Source organism: Hemicordylus capensis, chromosome 11, assembly GCF_027244095.1.
Source record: "Hemicordylus capensis ecotype Gifberg chromosome 11, rHemCap1.1.pri, whole genome shotgun sequence".
Lineage (NCBI taxonomy): Eukaryota > Metazoa > Chordata > Lepidosauria > Squamata > Cordylidae > Hemicordylus > Hemicordylus capensis.
In genome coordinates this window covers 15,469,956-15,492,395 of record NC_069667.1, presented here as the reverse complement: position 1 = coordinate 15,492,395, position 22,440 = coordinate 15,469,956, and the positions used below count along the sequence as shown (strand labels likewise).

At 50.5% G+C, this 22,440-nt stretch overlaps 1 protein-coding gene across 1 annotated transcript; it reads left to right on the top strand.

The window, feature by feature from the left end:
• Positions 1-241: 241 nt before the first annotated feature.
• Positions 242-16,514, top strand: LOC128335560 (uncharacterized; the record flags this gene model as incomplete). The annotated part of the gene is made up of 10 exons (XM_053274069.1): positions 242-250; positions 5,262-5,301; positions 6,360-6,473; positions 7,111-8,799; positions 10,043-10,142; positions 10,950-11,098; positions 11,216-11,328; positions 12,455-12,544; positions 13,470-13,592; positions 14,765-16,514. Coding segments are annotated over 10 exons (2,631 nt in total), but the record flags the coding sequence as incomplete, so codon positions are not given.
• Between the last annotated feature and the right edge of the window lie 5,926 nt (positions 16,515-22,440).

The window sequence follows — 22,440 nt, the reverse complement described above, 5'->3', positions numbered from 1 at the left end:
CTGGGGGTTCTAAGAGCTGGGTCCTACAGTGTTGGACTGCAACTCCCATAATCCCCAGCCTTTAGTGATTGGGGCTGGGGATGATGAGAGCTGTAGTCCAACATCATCACAGGACCCAATTTTGAGAATCCCTGGATTAATAAAACAACATAAGAACTGCTAAATCAGGCACAAGGCCTATCTGGTCCTGCACCCTGTTTCCCCCAGTGGCCCACCAGATGCCTCTGGGGAGCCCACAGGCAAGACCAAGGCATGCCCCTTCTCCTGTTGTTGCTGCCCTACAGCTGTCTCCCTATAGCCACTGCTAGAACTGACCTCCATGAATTTTTCTAGGCCCATATTTTAGCCCCCTTTTTGAAGAGACAAAACAACGGCATCCCTGATGAATCTGTTCTTTTTTTTAAAAGTTAATTATTTTAAACACAGGTACCTGTGATAACTGCAAATAGCAGTGCCATCTTAGAAGGGGAATTCCTCCTTCACTCTCTCACAGTAAGGAATACCCAGGGGTGTCCAGGGGTGGGGGGCAAGAGGGGGAAGTTGCCCCCGCTCCATTTGAGCCAGTTCCCATTGACTCAGTGGGGCATACTCCCAGGGAGGGGAATATTGGATTGCTGTCTTTGCCCCCCACCCCCACCCCGCCGGGAAAAGTTCTGCAGATGCCCTCAACAACACCTCTCCTAATAAGGTGGTCCCTGCTGTATGTATGTACGTGCACCAGTTAAAAACAAAGGAATTATGCTTTCCCCCCCCAGAATTATTTAGTCATATGCAAATATTTGCATATTTAATTGATTAAAAGTAATCTGTTCACTTGCCTAAGATTTCTTTAATCGAATGGCAAGCCAGCGCCCTCCATCTGCACCATTAATTCTGCTTTGCAAGCCATGGGGACGGGCACTCCCCACGCCCCGGTCAACCTAAGATTTCAACCCCCACCCCTTTGCAAATGTATTTTTTTGCTCCAGTCTAACCGACTAGAAACTCTGCTTTCAAAAATGAAAACAGGTTCTCAAGAGTGCCAAGCCCCACGCCCAGCATCAATGCTGGTGTTTGCTCAGTGCAAAGCGTGGGACCGGCACGGTCGTGCTGGTGCTCCGATCCTGCTGTGGTACTCACGCCTCGCACTCTGTGTCGTGGCCAACTGTGAGCTCACAGCCTGGCAGGATTTTGGCAGCCAGCACGGGGGCGATGCAGCACAGGCCGATGGGCTTCTTGGCCTTGTGGAAAGCCTTGATGGCGTCTTCTGCCTCTTTGGTGATGGTGCAATCCTTCCCGTCCACAGCCCAAGAGCAAAGGTTTTTAGCCACTCCAAAGCCACCTGGAGGAAGGAAACAAGTGGAAATACTTTTTGAAAGTCAGCTCTAGGGCAAGGGTACAGCTATAACTGAGCGGACTGGTTCAAAGAACCTGCCCCCCCCGCCACTCCCCCCAATTATCTTCATTATCTCCTTCACTCTGAGGGGCCACCAGGGAGAGGGGTGAACACGGGCCCCCTCTCCCCTAGCTCTGCCCCTGCTCTAGGGTTCCTCCAGTGAAGAGCCTGGGAGGGCCTTCTGCTTGCCCACCAACGATCCTTGGATAGGGTGCACTGTGCCCATACAAGGGGTGACTCAGGCCTTGGTGGCCTATCATGGCATCCTGGCCAAGCTCTGATGACCCAAGGGCCTACCTTGCTAACTGAGCAAAGAGCCACCTTTCAAAGCAGCGATTCTCTTCCATTTAGCAGAGGGAGAGCAACTGGCCCACTCCAACCCCAGCACAGCATCCCTCCAGTGGCTGCTGCTGGTGTCTCCCTTATGTTTTTTTTTAGGCTGTGAGCCCTTTGGGGATAGGGAACCGTCTTCCTTATTTATTTTTTCTATGTATACCACTTTAAACACTTTTGTTGAAAAGTGGTACATAAATATTTGTAGTTGTCGCAGTACCTGGGATGATGAGCGCATCCAGTTCCGTCACCTTCATTGTCGCCAGGTCTTTGACGTTGCCTCTGGCAATCCTGGCACTCTCCACTAAGACGTTGCGCTTCTCCTGGCTTGGCTGCCCCTTGGTATGGTCCACCACGTGCATTTGGTCAATATTTGGGGCATAGAACTCTACCTGTAGATGAAAGAAGGAGCACATCAGGTCTTGATTCTCTGGCAGTCAGAGCTCCACAACCACTAAGTGCTGGTGCAAAGACACCTGAGTGTGCATGCTATTCTGCACAAAAGCACTATAGCAGGGGTGTGAGCACTGTAAGGAAGTGTGAGCACTGTAAGAGATTCCCCTCAGGGGATGGAGCCGCTCTGGGAAGAGCAGAAGGTTCCAAGTTCCCTCCCTGGCAGCATCTCCAAGATAGGGCTGAGGGAGATTCCTGCCTGCAACCTTGGAGAAGCCGCTGCCAGTCTGTGTAGACAATACTGAGTTAGATGGACCAATGGTCTGATTCAGTATATGGCAGCTTTTTATGTTAACTTACAGAGATGTTAACATTTTAAAGATTATAAACAGTTATAGCTCCTTCCTTGTTTCTTTTCTCCACTTTGGGGTTAGGGTACCTTACTTGGATAGCTTGTTCTTGACCTGCCTCCCTTCTGAGGACTCTTAGGTCTTTCTTTGTATTTATTTATTTATTTGATTTCATTTATATACCACCCTTCCAACATGGCTCAGGCAAAGGCAAAGCCTACAGACAAAGGCTTTTATGCAGAAAGCAGACTTACTCTTGCCACTACCTAGGTCTCACATCTCTCTTCCTAGTCAAAGACCTTTCTGTTCAGTACACCTTTTTCCTCCAAGCCTCCAGCACGCTGCCTCTTCCCCCTTAACTGCCAACAAAATGTCCACTAACTGATCTCTCTCCATCTCTCTAGTTTCTCTCGCCTCCCTGCAGGGATCTCATTGCTGTTGCAGCCTCCCTGTCAATCAAACTCCCTTTTTAAACACATATGTTTAAAAAATGCATATAAATAACACCTTTAAAACACTACAAACTAAAAACCACACTAAAAAAAAAAGCAAACCATCGCAGGAGGCATCTGAGAGGTGTTTGGTTTAGCTGGCCTTAGAAAGAGCAATTCAGGCTTTCTCCATAAGAGGGGCCTCAAGAATAAAAAATAAGGTTAGCAAAGTCCCAACAGCAGCCTGCTATTTGGTGGAAGTAACAAGAGGTGTGTGTGTGTGTGTGTGTGTGTGAGAGAGAGAGAGAGAGAGTCTCTCTCTCAATCCAAAGGATAATATTTAAGGAGGACACACAACAAATAGCAGGAAAGGCTCCAAGCAGGGTTTGCATGAAACCTCCGAAGGGAAACAGGCGAGAGAGAAAGTATCTAGGAAACAGCCTTTGGCCATGAAGTCTAGCAACGGAGAAGAGCCTGACAGCCAGCCAGGCATCAGCAGGTGTGCAGTCTCAAGGCAGTTCAAAGCAGAAGGCTCAGTGGTGGCGCCTTACCTGTGCCCCTTCCCTGCTGAGATGCACCATGACAGCAGACGCTTCGTGGACTTCGCTCCCATCATACACCCCGCAGCCCGCAAGGACGACGGCTACTTTCTTGCTCATGGCCCTGCGAGGCAAGGAGGAGGCTCTGGCCGGCCGGTGAATGGTGCAGGGCTGTGGCTGGCTGGCTGGCGGCTGTCTTTGGGCCTTTATAGGCTGGAGCCCCACCCTGGGCTGGGCAGGCCTTTCCTGGCAGGGTGGAAAGTTCCCAGTCCTCCAAACAGATATCACACGACTGGTTCTGCAACAGGCTCCTCTCCAGTAAGGGCTGCAGCCTGGGGGAAGCCCCTGCCAGTTTCAGCCTCCAAATATTTCCTGCCTGGCTGCCCTCCTGCTGCTGCTGTCCCATGAAGTTCACCTCAACGCCCCATGAGCTCTTGTAGAGGATGGCAGGGATGATGCATCGTGCAGTTTGCCAAGGGGGGGGGGCGGGGGTGTCCTGGGGGCAAGGTGTGTGTGTGTGTGTGTGTGTGTGTGTGTGTGTGTGTGTGTGTGTGTGTGTGAGAGAGAGAGAGAGAGAGAGATTGCTTGAGTGCCTAAGGAGTTTATTTATTTTATTTTACTTATTTATTTTTACATTTCTATACCGCCTTTCGTTAAAAACAACCCCAAGGCGGTTTACAAAAATTAAAACATACAATAGAAAAGCAGTAAAAACATCAAGCTAAAAACATATAAAAACAGGCATAAAAACAATATAACAGATAAGCTGTTGCTTATCTGCTCTTGGGCTGCTCTTGGCTGCTTCTGTTTCAGCAAAGCATTAACGGGCCATCTGCTGTGCACTGATGTGTGTGGCGAGGGGCACAGCCTGAAGTTTGGCCTGCCTGTTGTACGCCCCCTGCAAGCTGTGCGTGCCTCCAGCTTCCAAATGCCCAGACACTCCCTGGACAGGAACATAGGAAGCTGCCTTCTGCCGAGTCAGACCATCTAGCTCAGTATTGTCTACCCAGACTGGCAGCGGCTTCTCCAAGGTTGCAGGCAGGACTCTCTTGTGGGTTTCCAAATCCTTGTGTGTAAATCTTTGTAGATATATCATGCACAGACAACCACTTTGTATATAATTGCGCTTTGGCAACGGACTGTATGCTTTGGTAGTTTGAAGTCTGTCCTCTGGGTTTTGATGGCGTTAACTTTCATGGGGGGGGGCCACCTAATGGTGTGGTGGGGAAATGACTTGCCTAGTGAGCAGCAGCGATATAGGAAGATGCTGAAAGGCATCATGTCATCCTGCGCGGGAGATGGCAATGGTCAACCCCTCCTGTATTCTACCAAAGACAACCACGGGGCTCTGTGGCCGCCAGCAGGAGTCGACCCCGACTCGAAGGCACAACTTTACTTAAGCTTTCATGGTAGTAAGTGGTCAGAGGACGTCACGCTCCCCTTGGGGGTTTCCAGAGGGGTCTCTCTGCCTGCCTGTTTTAAACAGCACAAACCCCACAGAGTCTTGTCGTGGCACCCATAAGTCAGCAGGGGGGTGGGGGCGAAGGGAGAGAACGACTCGCGGGGGGGGGGCTCCTCCTCCTGCCCCTCCCCCGCCCTTTGGCTCCTTTATGTTTTGAAGGGAAAACTGCCCCCGCAGAGCAGAGAGGGGGAAGCGTTCTTTTGGGAGGGGGCGGGGGCGAAGACGGGACCCAGAGTGTCGTGGGAGGCCAGCCTGGCCCTTTTCTGCCCCCTCCAGCTGCCGCTGGCCAGGGAAGGGCGCGCCCCGGCTGAGCTATAAAAGGCTGCCGGCGCGGCAGAAGTGCCCAGACGGGGCGGGCGGGCGAGCGAGATGGCCGAGTCGCTGCACCAGTCCGTCGGGCTCCTGAGCATCGCAGCTGGTAACGGGAATGGAGGAGGAGGAGGAGGAATAGATGTTGGGGAACAGAGGAGCCAGGCTGTTATGAGGCTTAGCGCGGCTGGGGCTCCCCGCTTGCTTGTGGGGCGCGGGGTGTCGCACTCTTAAATTGCCGGGAAAGCCCTCGATGGCTGGGGACGGGAGCCGCCTCGAACCCGGCGCGGAGCATCTCCCCACTGGGGACCAGGAGAGGGAGCCCGCCCTGGTCGGGCTCTGTCTCCAGGATGCTGCGCTCCATTCGGATTCCAGACAAGGAGGCTGGCCCGAAAGGGCAGCCCAAGTTTCGCTTCGCCCCCCCCCCACCCCGCAGGGCTCTTCAGTGCTCTTGGGGCTGGGCGGGGGTTTCTGGTTGGCTGCTGCTTTGTTTGAAGGAAGATCCCACTGGAGCGATCTCTCTCCAGTTTTCTGGAGCAAAACCACCAAAGCAGGGTCGTGGCTAGGGGGGAGGGAGGGGCGTGTTCGCCTCTCTCCCTGGAGGCCCCTCGGAGTGAAGGAGATAATGAAGAAAATAGGGAGGGGTGGAGCTGGGGGGCCTGAATCCCTCCACTCAATTATAGCTCCACCCCTGCACCAAAGAATAGCCTAGTCTGCCCCTTTGTGGCGGGGGGCCTCCCCTCCCTTTTGTGGGGACTCGAAGAGTCTGGGGAAGTCCAGCAGAGGCTAGACAGCCGTCCGGATGTTCCTGCATCCAGCTGGACTAGATGGCCTTTAGGACCCTCCAGCTCTAGGATGATGCTGTGAAATCTGTCTTTCTTTCCCCTGCTAACTGAGCAAAGAGGCACCTTTCAAAGTGGTGATTCTCTTCTATTTAGCTGGGGGAGAGCAACTGGCCGTCTCCAACCCCAGCACAGCATCCCTCCAGTGGCTGTTGCTAGTGTCTGCCTTATGTTTCCTTTTTTAAAGATTGTGAGCCCTTTGGGGAGAGAGGGCCATCTTACTACTTTATTATTGTCTCCTCTGTGTAAACCGCTTTGGGAACTTTTGTGGAAAAGCCGTATATGAGTCTTTGTTGTTTGGTGGTGGTTTCTTTCCCCCTTGCAGGCTCTCTCTTGCTGGCTGCCCATTTCTACAGCGCCACAAGGCTGACTCCACTGCTCCCCAGCATGGCCCTGGGCATCCTCCTGCTCCTCTTATCCGCTCTCCTGGCATATGCAGGTAAGGACATGGTAGCCGCTTCCCTTGACAGTGGTGGCACTTTGGGGAAGGCAAACTCTGCTTTGAATACATATTGAGATCCCATAATCACGTATGCTGGGCCTGTGAGTCTTGTTCCGAATTGCAGGGCCTGGTCTGGGAAATTGCTGAAAACCCCATCACATTCATATGCCAAGTGACTAGTTCTCATGGGTGCAAAACAAACTTGGCTTACAAATGTGGAAGGTGGCGTGTTGTTTTTATAGGCTGAGAGCTTGGGTTGGCCCTGTCAGGACAGGAAGGAAACTTTAATCCATGACTGAAGCTTATGGGACAAGCCACAGCTCAGAGAGTGATGCACTTCTTCTTCTAAAATATCTATATCCTGTCCCTCCAGTGCGATACTCCTCAGGGCGACTCACAACAAGCTACCCTGAGCATGCATCTTTTTGCTTTCAGACATGGTTCCCTGGTATCCCCAGTTAAAGCAGGCCTAGGAGAGACCTTGGAGAGCTGCTGCCCGTCAGAGGGGGCAATGGTGGCCTGGATGGGGCTGGGCCAAGGGTCAGACTCGGTAGGGGGCAGCTTCACATGTACTCACTAAAGTTTTCTGGAGACTCTTCAGGTCACTGAACAGTTGCTTTTTCCTTCCCAACAGGAGTGCGGAAGAGCCTCCAAAATGCCTCCTTGTTTGTGTCACTTTGCTTGACCATCTCAGTGCTCTGGTGTGGCTACGGAGTGATCCAGATCATGGCCGGACAAGGGTTCCTCCATGATGCTGCTGACCTGCGTAATGCAGCGGTGCCGGGACTCGCAGCCTTCTGCCTGGGGCTGCTCCTCATCGGCCTGGTGGGCTTCCTCCAGAGAGAGGCCCCTCTGGCCCTGGTGGCTTCTGCCATTTCCCTTGCCTGTGCCCACAGCATCGCTGCCTGTTACGATGCTGCCTTTGGCTCTTCTGCAGCGGCCTGCAACTACCTGGTGGTCTGCTTCATAGGGGGCTATGTGGGGCTGGGAAGGGCTCTCTTTTTTCTCAGCAAAGAGGCCATCACCTTGCCTGGCACAGACCTGGCCAAGGGAAAAGCCAAGCCCATGCACAGCCCATCCCGCCGTCCGGGCACACACGACCTGACTGTGGTGGGGCTGATCCTGAACATGCTCTCAGCCAGCGTCTTGGGCTGCCGGCTCCTGGGGGTGACTGGCGATCTCTTTGTGGGGCAGGTCCCCTGGCTCTGGGCAGGAGGGCTCTACCAGCTGGGCATCTCCATCTTCTCCTACCGCCTCCTGGATGCTCTGACTGCCACAGCCTTTGGCTTCACCTCCATCCTGAAGCTGGGAGGGGGCTATTCCCTCCTGGCCTTGCTCTGGGTACCCGGAGAGCCACTTTCTCCTCTTCCCTTCTTGGTGGTTTTTGCTCTCCTCTTTGCCATCCTGGCATTTTTCACGGCAATCGACAGCCTGGCTGATGGCCTCTATTTACTCTTCTACGTAGCCTTTTGCATTGCGCTGGCCTGCTCCCCGCGTGGCTTTTTCGGAGGTGGCCCCCAAGGGGTAGCAGTAGCCATTTTCGTGGCCTCTGCTCTCCTGGCCCTCTTTCACCTTTATGACCGGAATGTGAGTATTAAATATCTGAAGGGGCAGAGAGGGCTGAGGCCCATCCTGTTGCACCTCAGAGTCTGCAAGCTCTGGGAGGGGAAAGACCTCCACGCTCCCCTCCTGGGCTACTCCAAGTATGCTGATGCCCAGGTGCTGGGCTTCGCGTGCAGTGCGCTTGCTGCTTTTGCCATCACTGCAGCCGTTGAGCCACAGTCCTCCTTTGATGCAACCGTCCTCCCGTGGGTGGTGGTAGCTGGTGGGCTCTTGAAGCTCCTGTGTGGCTCTGTGGCCTTCTCCCGAGGCAAGACCCTGGAGAGCAGCGCCTTCATCCTCTATGGGTTCATGTGGATCATCTGGGGCTTGGCCAGATATGGGGGGCTGGACGGCACTCCCCGAGGGTTCCATGTGGCTGTGGGCATCATCTCCCTCCTGCTCTTCAACGCCTTCGTTGTCCTTGGCACCCTCTTCCTGAGCATCTCCTGGTTCGTCTACTCCCTCACCTTTGTGCTCATACTCACCAGTTTCCTGCTGGACGCGGTGGGGGCCATCCCAGCCGGCTACGACATTGCCGCCGCCGCCATCTTTGGCCTGGTCAGCTTCTACTGCTTCCTCTCCAGCCTGGTCAACAGCACTTTCCAAAGGCCCCAGCTGCCTATGGGACGCCCCATCGTGAGGCTCGGTGGCTTTGGGGGAGGAAGCACTCCATGCCTCCACCTGCCGGCCAGGAAGGCCTCCTCAGTCAAGCAAGTGGCAGGTGAGGAAATCCCGCCGTGAGGGGTCTCAGGGTGTGTGTGCTAAGGCCTTATTTTTCAATGAGGTTGCCTGCTCTAATTGAGGGTTCTCAGTTTGTTTTTTAAACAGGATGTGTAGAGCTGCCTTTTTCATCAGCTTTCACAGAGACCAGCAGACAGCAGTGATTGTTTTTGTGTTGATTTTTGGATATCCAGGTCTATTTTCCTATTTCACAAAGATGGGTGTGTCCCCTTTTCATTTTGTCTTCCTCCTCCTCTGTTTAAAAGAGACAGCAAACTCTGAACCAGTGTTGTAGTGCTGCAGGGATGGGCAGGGACACACTCCTGGTACTTTCCCACCTCCAGGGTCTCAGCAGGGATACAAAGCCTTTGGCTTTCTACGTGGAAATAACATGCTCCTCTTGCTATTCCAGGCATTTATTCCCATTCTTCCTGACTTAGGAACATAGGAAGCTGCCTTATCCCTAGTCAGACCCTTGGTCCATCTAGCTCAGTTGTCTAAACACTGACTGATAGTGGCTCTCCACGGTTCCAAGGAGGAGTCTTTCTCAGCCCTTCCTGGAGATGCTGCCAGGGGCTGGATTTGGAATCATCAGCATGCAAATCTTAGTGTCAGGCAGGGCATCTTAAAATGAATGATAGGGAATGCCCAGTGAAATGCCCTAGTATGCTTCTAAATGGCCATGGAATGCATTAAATTTTCCAGTGGCCGTTCAGAAATCCCATGCTTTCCTATCGCCATTTGGGAAGAACTAATGCATTTCAGAAGGCATTCCCTGTCATTCGTTCTAGTACATTCCCTGGAACTGACATGATTCTTGACTTCTTGTACCAGAACCCCTCCCCCCAGATTATTGCATTTATCTAAGGGGTGTGGCCATTGGGGGCTGTCATGGGGAGCACCTGCGCTTCTGAGTTCATCACTTAGTGTAAGTCCTCAGAGGCCTTTAAAAAAAAAGAGAGATGCAGCTTTTTAGCTGGTGGATCAAAGCAAATAAACTTTGGAAGACAGCTCCGGGACATTGTGGTATCTGAAGTGCTAAAACTAAGCTCCCCAGAAGAACTCCACACCTTTAGGTTTTCCTACCTTGCAATTGATTTCCCAACAAGGTAAGCAGGGGATGCTTAGATTAGAATGTATGACTAGAGTAAAAACAGCAACAAAGCCGTATTGCTCTCCACGGTCTCTTCCTTAGACCTTTGCCCTACTGCTGTTTTCCCCGGATCCCTCCTCTTTCCTTACAGAGATCATGAAGAACGGAGGGGTGTGTGGGATCCCCACCGACACGGTGTATGTGCTTGCAGCAGCCTGCAATCGGCCCAGTGCTGTGGAGAAGGCTTACAAGTAAGGAGGGTTGCAGTTCCCAGCCAGAGTTCCCTCTGTGATCCAATGTCAAAGGGTGGCCGTGATCACTGCTGCATACGTGAGAGCACCAGCCACTACTGATGCACCACACACATTACTGGAGAAGACCAGAGCAGAAAAACCTAGGCTAGGGAATAGAAACGAAGCACCACACGTCTGACTTGCCTCTCGTTTCTGATCCATCCGGGCCTAGGACTGTTCAGGCCCAACTACTCACACAGGCTTCTGCTGCAAAAAGTGAAACTCCCCCCAGTGCTCTTCTGTGCCTTGCAAGCTTGCTTGTTAAGAGAGGCAGCAAACAATGGAACCTTGGAGCCACTGAGATAAGCTTCTTGATTGTGCAGGAGGAAAAAGCAAGGCTGGAGGCACGGGCAGTGATGGTCAGCTAGCTTCCAGCTGCTGAGCCGGAGGGCTTTTCCTCTCATCTCATTCAGCAGCTGGGTAGGACGGAGCCCTCCTAGTTGAGCAGGCTGCTGCTGCTGCTGCTGCTGCTAGGGCCTCCTATCTTGCTTTTTACTTGCACACCATCACAAAACAGAAGTGCACATAGCTTCCAAAACCAGGTAGGATGCTTGTTCTACCCAATTCTCAGCCGTGTGAATGAGCCTTATGTCTTTTTGCTCATTTAATCTCAGCCAAATGAAAGGCCCTTTCATATGGATCCTTCCCAGTGTTGGCTACTAGGACCGCCAGGGCATGGCTCATGTCCTCCAACCAGTTCTGGATGATACGCCCTTGCTATGGGCGCAGCATTTTTGAACTCTTGGGCTCTCTGCTCCCCTCTAGCACAAAGCGCCATGCTCAGGACCGGCCCATGTCGCTCTGGATTTCAAGTCTGAAGCAGCTGGAACCAGCCAAGCACCTGCTCAGCCCCATCCTCTGGGACTTCATGGCTGCTGCCTGGCCATCGCCCATCAGCTTGGTGGTCCCGCGGGGTGAGAAGACGCCTTGTTTGCCCTCCCCCCCTCCACTCCCTGCATCCCTACTTCATGACTGCCAACTCTCTACTGCTTTGAAATGGGGTCAACTGGGTTTTATTTTCCTCATCTTAGGGGAATGGGTGGACTGCCTGGGCTTGAAGGCCTCGGCCAGATACGTGGGCACTGCTCAGAGTATTGCTGTCCGCATCCCGGATTGTTCAGTCACCACCCATCTCATTGACCTGGTGAGCGAAATCTCAGCCTTTCACTTGCATCTGTCTTTATGACTGTGAAACCGCAGGGAGAGGTGGGCAAGCAGTCAGAGGAACATAGGAAGCTGCCTCCTACCAAGTCAGACCCTTGGTCCATCTAGCCCAGTACTGACCCCTTATTACCTGCTGGTCCAGGAAACTGCGCACGAATAATGTATAATGATGAGTATAATGATGAGTATAATAATGAGCGAATACTGTACCAGTCCATGACTCCCAAAACGTTGAGAATCCCTGGTCTACACTGACTGGCAGCACCTGTCCAAGGCTTCAGGCAGGAGTCTCTCCCAGCCCTACCTGGAGATGCTGCCAGGGATTGAACCGGGAACCTTCTCCATGCAAAGCAGCCCCATTGCCCAAGGCAGGCCTACTGAGCATTGCCCTCCCCTCCCAGCTGTTTTTGGACTGGGTCATATTCTGTATAGGCACCCAAATATTAAATGACGGCCCCAAAGCAAAATTTGTGTCACATTTGTTGGGTTTGCTTATCGACAGCACCCAAGGGATAGGGCACTAACCATGAACTAGTTTGGATGTCCAGCATTTGAGCCAGTTCAGAGGTGTGTGGGGGGGTGCTTTAAGGGGCACAGAGGGTGTCCTTACCTTCCCCACTGCTTTCCCCCTGCTGGTGCTGTTCCCAAAACCGCTGGTGCGGGGCTTCAGCGTACCTCCCTGCAGCCCTGGTCAGCATCATACCAGAAGTGGCTGACGCACGGGCACATGGCATGCATGTGCTGGCACACCGGCCACTTCCAGTTTGACGCTGACCAGGGCTGTTTGTGCACACCCTTACCAAGGGAGCCATTTTATTTATATCTACGTAACCCAGTTGGGGAACTCTTGTTGAAAAGCAGTCCATAAATATTTGCTGTTTTCATATCCATGAGGACTGGAAGCTTCAGAGGAAGAACAGGGAGGGTCCTAGTTTAATTTAAGTTCTCTGCCAGTATAGAGCTCTGTCTCCTTCTAAAGTTTGCTTCCAGAGACACTGTGGGATGAACAGTCACCCCTTTCATATTTTCCACCCGACTCGGGTACTTGTGCAAATCTTCCTCTGTAGGTCTGCTCATGCCTCCCCCCCCGCTTACGTGGTTTCCAGGTTGGCCCAATTACTGTCACATCTGCCAATCCGACGGGAGAAGCAGACACAACCCACCACAACCAGGTGTATGCCAAGCTAGGAGACAAGGTAAATGCGACGCCATGTGCTTTCTCTCATGGGAATCTCGCCTCTCTTGGGTTTTGTTCTCAAAAGTCTATGGTCTCCAAGTGCGTTAGCACTCCGGGGCCCTTTTCTGTTCCTTGACTCGGACTTCTGAGAAAAGCCCGTGGATTATGATGGTAGGAGGAAGCTGCCTTATATGGAGTCAGACCACTGGTCCATCTAGCTCAGTATTGTCTACCCAGACTGGCAGCGGCTTTTCCAAGGTTGCAGGCAGGAGTCTTTCCCTGCCCTTTCGTGTGTGGGGTGTGTGTGGTTTCAGTCAACTGCTCCCACTGAAGAAGTTGTTTAAAAAAAAAAAAAGGGGGGAGGACAACCATCTCAGTCTCCCACCCTTGAGAGAGAGGAGTTGCTGTAGATAAGAAACCCCCATGGCCTGTTTTCCTATTTGCCACATGGAGAAAGATGGGAAGGGGGCTAGGGGGGCCCTTGATTCCCGCCCCCACCCCCAGCATAGTGGACCGATAAGCACATGGATGACAACTAGATAGTGGGGACTTGGGTGGGCCTCACTGGTACTTCTCGAACGGCATCTCTTTCAGTTGAAGATGCCACCAGTTTGAACGAGGAATGCCAGAATATCTCTAGAAACTGAGAGGCAGGCTGGATGCAGGACCACTGCCTCAAAGGCAGGGTGTAAATCTCTGGCAGCTCATCAAAACACATGTGGGGAGAACTTCCCCTCTTCCCCCCAATGTCTGGGGAGCAGGGGTGTAGCTAGGAGAGAGGGGGCCCATGTTCGGCCCCTCGGAATGAGGGAGAAAATAGGGAGGGGTGGAACTGGGGGGCCCTCAGGAGCTGGTGGGGGCCCCGGGTCCTTTGAACCCATCCACTCAATGCAAACGACACCCCTGCTGGGGAGGACTCTGACTCTGTGGTGTTCCCCTCCCAGGTGGACGCAGTCCTTTGTGATGGCCCTTCTCCAGAGAACATTGCCTCCACCGTGGTGGACTGCACCAAGCTTGAGAACGGAGACGTGGGGTTCTTCAGAGTTGGACTCATCCCCAAATCCCAGGTCAGCCTTTTCCCTGCTGTTTCTTTCCCCTTCTCTCCTGCACTCTTTTTTGTTTGTTCAGAGGTGGCAACCCTGAGAAGGGAGGGACCTGGGTTCAAGGAATCTCCAGCAAGTGTGTAGTGGTGGGAGTATTGAACTCGGACTGGGTAGACCCGAATTCAAATCCTTGTTCAGCCATGAAACTCACTGGGTGATTCTGGGCCAGTCACGTCTCTCCCAGCCTAACCTACCTCACAGGGATGTCGTGAGGATAAACAACCATGAATACTGTTCTGGGCTCTTCCGGAGAAGGGTGGGGGAGAATGTTTGGCTTCTAATGGTTAACTTCATGGTTCCCAGCTACAGCTGCTTGGCATAGCCTCAGACAGAGAGGTTAATTAACTAACCAAAGAGGCTAACTAAGCAAAGAGGCACCCATGAAACGTGGTGATTCTCTTTATTTAGCAGGGGGAGAGTAACTGGCCCTGTCCATCCCCAGCACAGCATCCTTCCAGTGGTTTTTGCTGGTGTCTATCTTATATTTCTTTTTTAGATTTTGAGCCCTTTGGGGACGGATCCATCTTACTTATTTATTATTTCTCTATGTAAACCTCTTTGAACACTTTTGTTAAAAAGTGGTATATAAATATTTGTTGTTGTTGTTAGTTATTACTGGGATGCAAAACTCTAAAGGTAAATTGTGCCATCGAGTTGTTGACTCCTGGCGACCACAGAGCCCTGTGGTTGTCTTTGTTAGAATACAGGAGGGGTTTCCCATTGCCATCTCCCGTGCAGTATGAGATGATGCCTTTCAGCACCTTCCTCTATCGCTGCTGCCCGAAATAGGTGTTTCCCATAGTCTGGGAAACATACCAGCGGGGATTCGAACCGGCAACCTCTGGCTTGTTAGTCAAGTCATTGCCCGGCTACGCCATTAGGTGGCGAAACTCTGGTCTTCCTCAAAAGGCCTGTGCTCAGGGCTAACCCTCATGGCAATGCTGCTTTACAGTTTCAGGTTTGCAAAACCTAGGAAGCTGCCTTATCCCGAGTCAGGCCATTGGTCCATCTAGCTCAGTATTGTCTACACTGACTGGCAGCATCTCTCCAAGGTTTCAGCCAGGAGTCTTTCCCAGCCCTAGATCAATGTAAAAAATCAATCCATAAAATCGTTCCCTCTTTATTTCCATTGCCAGGTGCTCCAGATCCTGGAGCAGGTCCAGAGAAGACACCAGCCGGGCCATGGCAACAGCACCATGGCTGTGGAGAGCCAGGATGGGCCCCAGAATCTGTCCCGAGCGGTCCCCAATGGCACTCATGCTGGCCACGCCCAACGGAACTTGCTGACATCCTATAGGAACGAAGCATTCCATGCTGAAGAAGCAACGGCATCTCCATGAGCAAAACCAGCCCAGAGGGAAGACGGGGGGGGGGGTTGCTCCCACCCCGGAGAGAGCGGGCTTCACTGTGGTTGACCTCTGAACACTACCTGCTCGAGAACCCTGGATGTTGCATTCTCCCCTGTACCTGAGCAAGGCTTTGCTATATTTATTTATTTGTTTGTTTGTTTGTCCGGTTTCTATAGCATTGGAATGCACCAGGAGGTTATGCACACACACATGGCTTTATGGCTCGGGGGACCTGAAGAGCGAATCTGCTTCGCAGCAGATTTGCAAGATGTTTTTACTTCAGGGGATTAAATTGGCCGTTCACATAGCTGTCGGCTCCTCCCCACACTCCCTGGCAGATCTCTTCCTTGTGCGTTCGCACCTCCCTGGTCCAGGTTTTCCCTCCAACCAGTCAGAAATCATACCACAGAGGAAGAGGCGAGAGAGCTTTTTAAGAATAGTTTGACAGCTAAGAGTGCCGGACCAGCAGAACGAGTTGCCAAACAGCTGGATCAAACAGCAGGATGCTTCACCCTTGCCTTTGTGAGTGACTGCCTTCATTCACCCCCACTCCCCGCCACATGTACACCTAATCGAATCAGCTTAGACAACAAAGAGTTCAGGTTGCATCCATTCTGCATATCTAAAGCCTATGTAAAACATAGCAAGGGACACATTTTGCAGCCTGTGCTTGTGTTTAACTCAGGAATTTCTCCCTCCCCCTCCCTCAACAGAGTATCAGCCAATCGGCAACAACAAACGCCCCCCCTCCCCTGCAGTGCTTACAATTGCAAATTACTTAGAGCAGACCATACCCCAAACTGCTGTCAAACTCCCCTTCATTGAGTTTTGGAAAATGCCAATTTACAGAGAAAACTGTGGGGCAAAACAGAAGCCCTGGGTCCCTCCCACAAGCCGCTGAAACAAAACAAGAGGGTTTTTGTTGTTGTTGTTGTTTTAAACTGGACATACTTTAGGCTAAGCCAGAATTTGCAGCTTCCATTTGGGGGGAAAAACAAAGTCCTGTCTGTCCTGGTCTCTGATCGCCTGCAGGGTCAATCCAGCTAATATGTGGACTGGCACACTCCAATCAGGAATGGATTTGAAATAGAAGCACCGTCTGAAAAGCCTCCAGCTATTATGCACAAACAGAAGATGGGGAATAGGCATCACCCGTCCAGCATCCTCCATATGTCTGTAAGACCATCTCTGTCTTCATGCAGAATTCTCCTGGGGAGGCAAGGATTCTCCATGGCTCACGGGACAGCTGCTATTCGGGAACTGGCACCTGCCCTTGTGGAGGGCAGGAGCCAGGCATCTGTGGGCCAAGGCAGAAGCACAAGTTGGGATTTGGCGAAGCTCCTTTCTGATCAGAGGCCGACGGCCACCTTGCTAGGTGCCTTCCTTTGAGTCGCACTTTGTCAGCCTTGGTTCTCCTCTGTAAATTGGCACCCGGAGGCCACTATTCTTACCTCACAGGGCAATTGTGGCACCGAATGAACGGTCTGGATTGTTCACAGGGCTACATAAATAGGAATCAGTGCTGTGCACTTATTTGGCTGGGTTCCAAATGATGTTTGTTTCTAACACTCATGTTTTGTTTGTTTTTAGAATAAAAATTCTAAATCACTTTGATTTTTAAAATAAATAAATAAATAAAATAAAATAAAACAATTTACTGTGAATGCTGGTTTTTGGATTCTTCATACTGGGCTCCTGTGATTTATTTTTAAAAAAAACAAAATGGTGCTGGGTCTATAACTCAGTGGTAGAGCATCTGCTTTCTATGCAGAAGGTGTCAGGTTCACTCCCTAGCAGCACCTCCAGGTAGGGCTGGGAGAGACTCCTGTCTGAAACCTGGGAGAACTGCTGCCAGTCAGTGTTGAAAATACTGAGCTAGATGGACTAATGGCCTGATTCTGCACATAGCAGCTTCCTATATTTTGTAAGCCTCAGGGGAGCCCTTATGCACAGGCCTTTTGAGGAAGACCAGAATCTTTTGCATCCCAGAAACAATTAACCTCTGTATCTGAGGCTATGCCAAGCAGCTGTAGCTGGGAACCCCAAAGGACAACCATCCAAATCAGCAAAACATCAAGTTGACCATTAGAGGCCAAACACTTCTCACTCTCCGCCACTCGCCCTCGGATTAATTTTGAGGCAAGTTCTAAAAGAGTGTGAATGGGATTTCTTTCTCAGTGGATGAGTTTTTAAAGTAACTCATTAAAGAGTGCTAGACAAATTTGATTGATGATTAAGTGCCGTCAAGTCGGTGTCGACTCTTACTGACCACATAGATTCTCCCCAGGATGATCTGTCTTCAACCTGGCCTTTGAGGTCTTTCAGTGGCGCATTCATTGCTGTCATAATGGAATCCATCCACCTTGCTGCTGGTCTTTCTCTTCTCTTTCCTTCAACCTTTTCCAGCATTATTGATTTCTCAAGGGAGTTTTGCATAATGTGCCCGAAGTATGATGGTTTGAGCCTGGTCATGTGTGCCTCAAGTGAAAATTCTTTTCACTCGGTCTGACTCAGTAGAAGAAGGCAGCTTCCTATGTTCCTAAAGGAAATGATCTCTGGCTTAGAGCAGGGACCAAAGGCAGGAGGGGACCAGATTCAAGTGATCTTCGGTTGGATCGTCCAGTGCTGCTGTTTTGTTCTCTAAGGCAGCTGCGGGCGGGCGGGCGGGCGGGGGGTCACCAACAGGATCAAGGCGACTACTGGGGAAAGGGCAGTTGATCCCTTCCCCCATTCTGTTTGCATGATCTGAAGAATCCCACCCCCCTCCATTGCTCTCTACCTCCAAGGGGAAAAGAATTATATACAGCCATATGGGCCCTAGGAGGGCCTTCAGAGGAGGATTGGTGCTTGCAGCTGAGAACTCCAGCACCAGAGCCCTCTGTTGGAGCTAGGACCCTGGCAGCATCAGCTCACAGCTGCAATGCCTCATAGTGACCACTGGGTGTTTTTTTTAGAATCATGGATAAAAGTGCTGGAACTCCTCTTTGTTCTTCCAGTGTTAGTCTCCATTTTGTCTCTCCAGACATGGCTGTTTGTTTTGGTCTCTCTCTCTCTCTCTTCAGCCATGAGCTACAGCTGAAATTCTAAGGTACCACTTCTAAGGCACCCTTTTACTCCCCGCCTGACTGCTCTACTTTTTAGGGAAGCCCCCCTGTCCCCCCCTTGCCCTTTACCGCTAAAGGGGAATCCTTACTGGATTCCTCTTTACCAGTAGACCTCTGAGCTCGTTCGAACTCAAACCGGGTCCGGTTCAACATTGCATGGAACCGAACTGGCCTTTCTGGTTTTGTGAACATCCCTAGTAAGGAGCGCACAGGTGGTGGGGGGCACCTCAAACATAAGCTAATCAATACCTAATATTCATATGAAGAAATCATTCTCCAACATCTACCACTAAGGAGCAACTCTCCAGGGAGGTCTACCTCTCTATACCCATGCAAATGCTTCAGTCATGCCCCAGAGTATGTTTTTGCCTATAAATCCACCCTCAAAGGGGGTTTTCACCTTGCATTTGCACCCTACTATTGGAGACTGTACCTCACACTGCCTGTGTCCTAAAGCTCGCCTCGTACTTGAGGTAACCAGAGAGAAAGGTCCCAACTAGATTAGGTAGCTATGAAAAACAGCATTTCTCTTTCTTTTTCTTTAACCTTCAAACTTCTCCTCCCCAGCACTATGTGTTTTAGAAGTGAACCACCCTCTTTCCCCCTTTCTGTACCCCTGTTACCCCTCAATAAAGCAACTCTTTGTTTTCAAGGCATGTTTACTCTCTTTAACGTTCACACCATGATCAACTTTCCCAAAGCACTTTAAAGTTAATATAGCTGTTGGCTGATCTGCACCCATTTGAAGCTAATTTCCCTCACTTTGAATGAAACATAATCTGCCTTTTAGGATCAACCATCATCAACATTAAAGGATCCAGCAGTCAAGAAATACGCCACAGACTAGCACTTGGTAGGGTTGCAATGAAGGCCTTGGAAAAGATATGTAGATGCCGTGACGTGTCTATATCTACAAATAGAATCGTTTGGACAATGCTTTTTCCTGTGACACACTCTGGATATGAAATTGGGACTTTGAAGAAGCAAGATAGAAAAAGTATTGACTTATGTATTTATTTATGCTTTTGCTGAGATTTTCTTAGAGTATCATATTGATCTTTAACATACCAAGCTGATCTTGAGAGATCAGCTTGGAATTTCCCTGGCCTAGGGTTTATGGTAGCACCAGGAAACAAGAGACTGAACTCTGTAAATGAGCCCATGAGATAATAGTGTTAAAAGGAACTAGAAGGCCAACTGGTTAAAGGTCTGCCATAAGATAAGACCATCCATCCCACAGGGTCAGTGGGGAAAAGGGGGAAAGAAGGCGGCCAAGTTCTAAATGGAAACACCACTTCAGGTTTCAAGATGCCAGCCTGATCCAGGTAGGATCAGCTGGTGAGGATGGTGGTGCAGCATGATTTTCTGGAAGGAACTTCCTGGATCCAGTTATGATGTCATCTCTGGGTATTTGAAAGCAAACTATGAGGAAGTTTGTGCAAAATAATCAAAGTCCCCTATAATAATTTTATCTTTTAAAAGTGTTCGACGTTTCGTTTATCTATCGATCCCGCAAGGCAGAATTTCCAAGAAGGGCGGTGTTGACTTCCATATTTCTTGGCTAGGGCTTGGGTTCAGCTCAGAACAGTCATGGTTTTGGGTGGTGTTTTTTTAAGTCATCTTGCCCTGATGCTGCCACAGGCCAGTCAAGTGTCTGCTGCCTGCTACATGCTTAGTGGAGTGGCTGTTGGCTTTTATGCTTGGCCACCAGATTGGATCCCAAATGCCAGTCCAAGCTCTGCTTGGTGCACGTTGGGTGGCCCCAGCAGGCGGCTTTCACACAGATGGTCTAGGCTGGACTCAAAATTATGGCTGTCACAGGTGCAGAGTGCTGTGTGAATGAGCTGAGTCATCAGCAAACAGGTGCAGGCAGTGATTCCCAAAATGCTGGAGGTCAAGTCCTCTGGTGGGTCAAAGGAATCTTGTGGGGAGATTCCTGGGTGGCCAGGCCTAGGTGTCATGGATGAGGAGTGAAAAGGGGGTGCTGTAATTTGAATAAAGGATTACCGCAGGTGGTTGAGTAGGGTAACCAACCCAGTTCTCAGGTCCCTTTAAGAAGAAGAGTTGGAACTCATGGATTTGGAGGCCATATTCAGAACAAGCCCGGCTCCATACTAGGTATGGATGGGCTCCATATCCCCCCTGCTAACTGAGCAAAGAGGCACCTTTTAAAAGTGGTGATTCTCTTTATTTCGCAGGGGGAGAGCAACTGGCCCTATCCACCCCCAACAGACAGCATCCTTCCAGTGGCTGTTGCTGGGGGTCTATCATATGGTTAAAAAAAAAATTAAGTTAGTGAGCCCTTTGGGGTCAGGGAGCCATTTTATTTATATCTTTGTAAGCCACTTTGGGAACTTTTGTTGTAGTGGTATATAAATATTCATCATATTTGTATTCATAGAGAGGGCTTCTGTTTATTTATTTATATTTATTTAAAACATTTCTGTACTGCACAAAACTTGCATCTCTGGGCGGTTAACAATTAAAATCATTTAAAACATTAAATCAATTAACAAAATCATTTAAAAATTAAAAACATTTAAAACCCAATAAAAATATTAAATCAATAAATCTAATTTAAAATCTGGGTGAATAAATGTGTCAGTGCCTTTTTAAAAGTTGCCAGAGATGGGGAGGCTCTTATTTCAGCAGGAAGCACACCCAGGGGCAACAACGGAGAAGGCCCGTTCCCCAGTAGCCACCAGTGGAGTTGGTGGCAATGACAGACGAACCTCTCCAGATGATCTTAACAGGCAGTGGGGCTCATGGCGAAGAAGATGTTCTCTTAAATACCTAGGGCCTAATTTGTTTAGGGCTTTATAGATAATAACTAGTACCTTGTATTTTGCCCGGAAACATATTGGCAGCCAGTGTAGTTCTTTCAACACAGGAGTAATATGGTCTCTCCTAGATGACCCAGAGACCAACTTGGCCACCACATTCTGGACCAACTGCAGTTTCCAGACTACATACAAAGGCAGCCCCACATAGAGCGCATTGTAGGAATCCAGCCAAGAGGTACCAGCATATGAGGTCAACAACGTCTTGAGGTGTTTTGGCAGTTGTACTGGATGGGACACCATGCAAGGGACACACATTTTCTTTGACTACGTTGACCCAACGTAGTTTGGCATGAATTTGCCAGTCAGATCAATGTTGTTTTATTTCTTTATCGATCATGTTTATATTCTGCCTGATATGTGTATCCCTAGGCAGTGTACATGATTTAAAATACAGGATAAAGAAGGATAAAATGATCAAAACAATTTTATGATATAAAACAAGCAATTTAAAATCTATAAATTTAATTTTCCTAAACGTACCTGTCTCTAATCCCATGTGTGGCAGCTCTCGCAAGAGCAGCTGCCTGGGGGATAGCGATGGGGACAGGAGACAATGGTGGCGGCAGCAAGTTACCCTGGTTCGGCCACCAGAAGGAGGAGACAGGAGGAAACGGTAGTGGTGGGTCGGCCTGGCCCTGGCCAGCCGCCGGTCATCTGGAGTTGGTGGTGACGGGCTGGCCCGGCCCGGCCGCCTGCCGGGAAGAGGAGGCAGGAGGAAGTGGTGGCAGGCTGGCCTGGCCCTGCCCCGGTTGCTGGTCGGCCAGAGGTGGCGGTGGGCTGGCCTGGCCCACCCATCGGGAGGAGGGGATGGGAAGAGGTAGCATGCCAGGTTTCTGGTGGGCCTGCAAGCCAGAAAGCGTGGGGTGGGGAGAGGAAGCGGGCCGGCCAGCCAGCCCGCCAGAAAGTGCGCGGGGGGAGGAGAAGTGGGCAACGGGCGGGAGAGGGAGTGGCTGGCTGGCCAGCCAAAAAGCCAGGCATGCCGGCATGGGGGAGTGGGGAACAGCAGCAGTGGGTGGGCTGATTGGAGACACAGATGCTCAGCATCTGGCCCAGCTAGTTAATTAATTAATTAACTAAAAGCCTGAGAAAACAGGTGTATCTTAAGGGTCTTTTTAGAAAGAGCCAGAGGAATTAGGTTGCCAGAACCTAAGGGGTATACTCGTGGGTCAAATGGGCCGTAAGCCAGAATTTGGCTTTTAAAAAGCCAAATCTGGCCACCTAGCCAGAGATGGAGAGGCTCTGATCTTGACAGGGAGTGCATTCCAGAGCTCTGGGGCAGCCACAGAGAAATTTCAGATTTCTCATCTGAAAGGAGAACAACATAAAAATCATTAGATCTATCTGAATACTTAATCAGAATAGGAACAATAAATTCTTGACAAATATTCTGATAAAACTGACAATGCAAAAGGACAAATCAAGGCAAAAGGACAAACCTTTCACAAAGCTGGACTTAAAAAAAGTCAGGATTTAAAATTTCAAAAATTATACATTTGCTCCTGAAATTGGTTTGGCA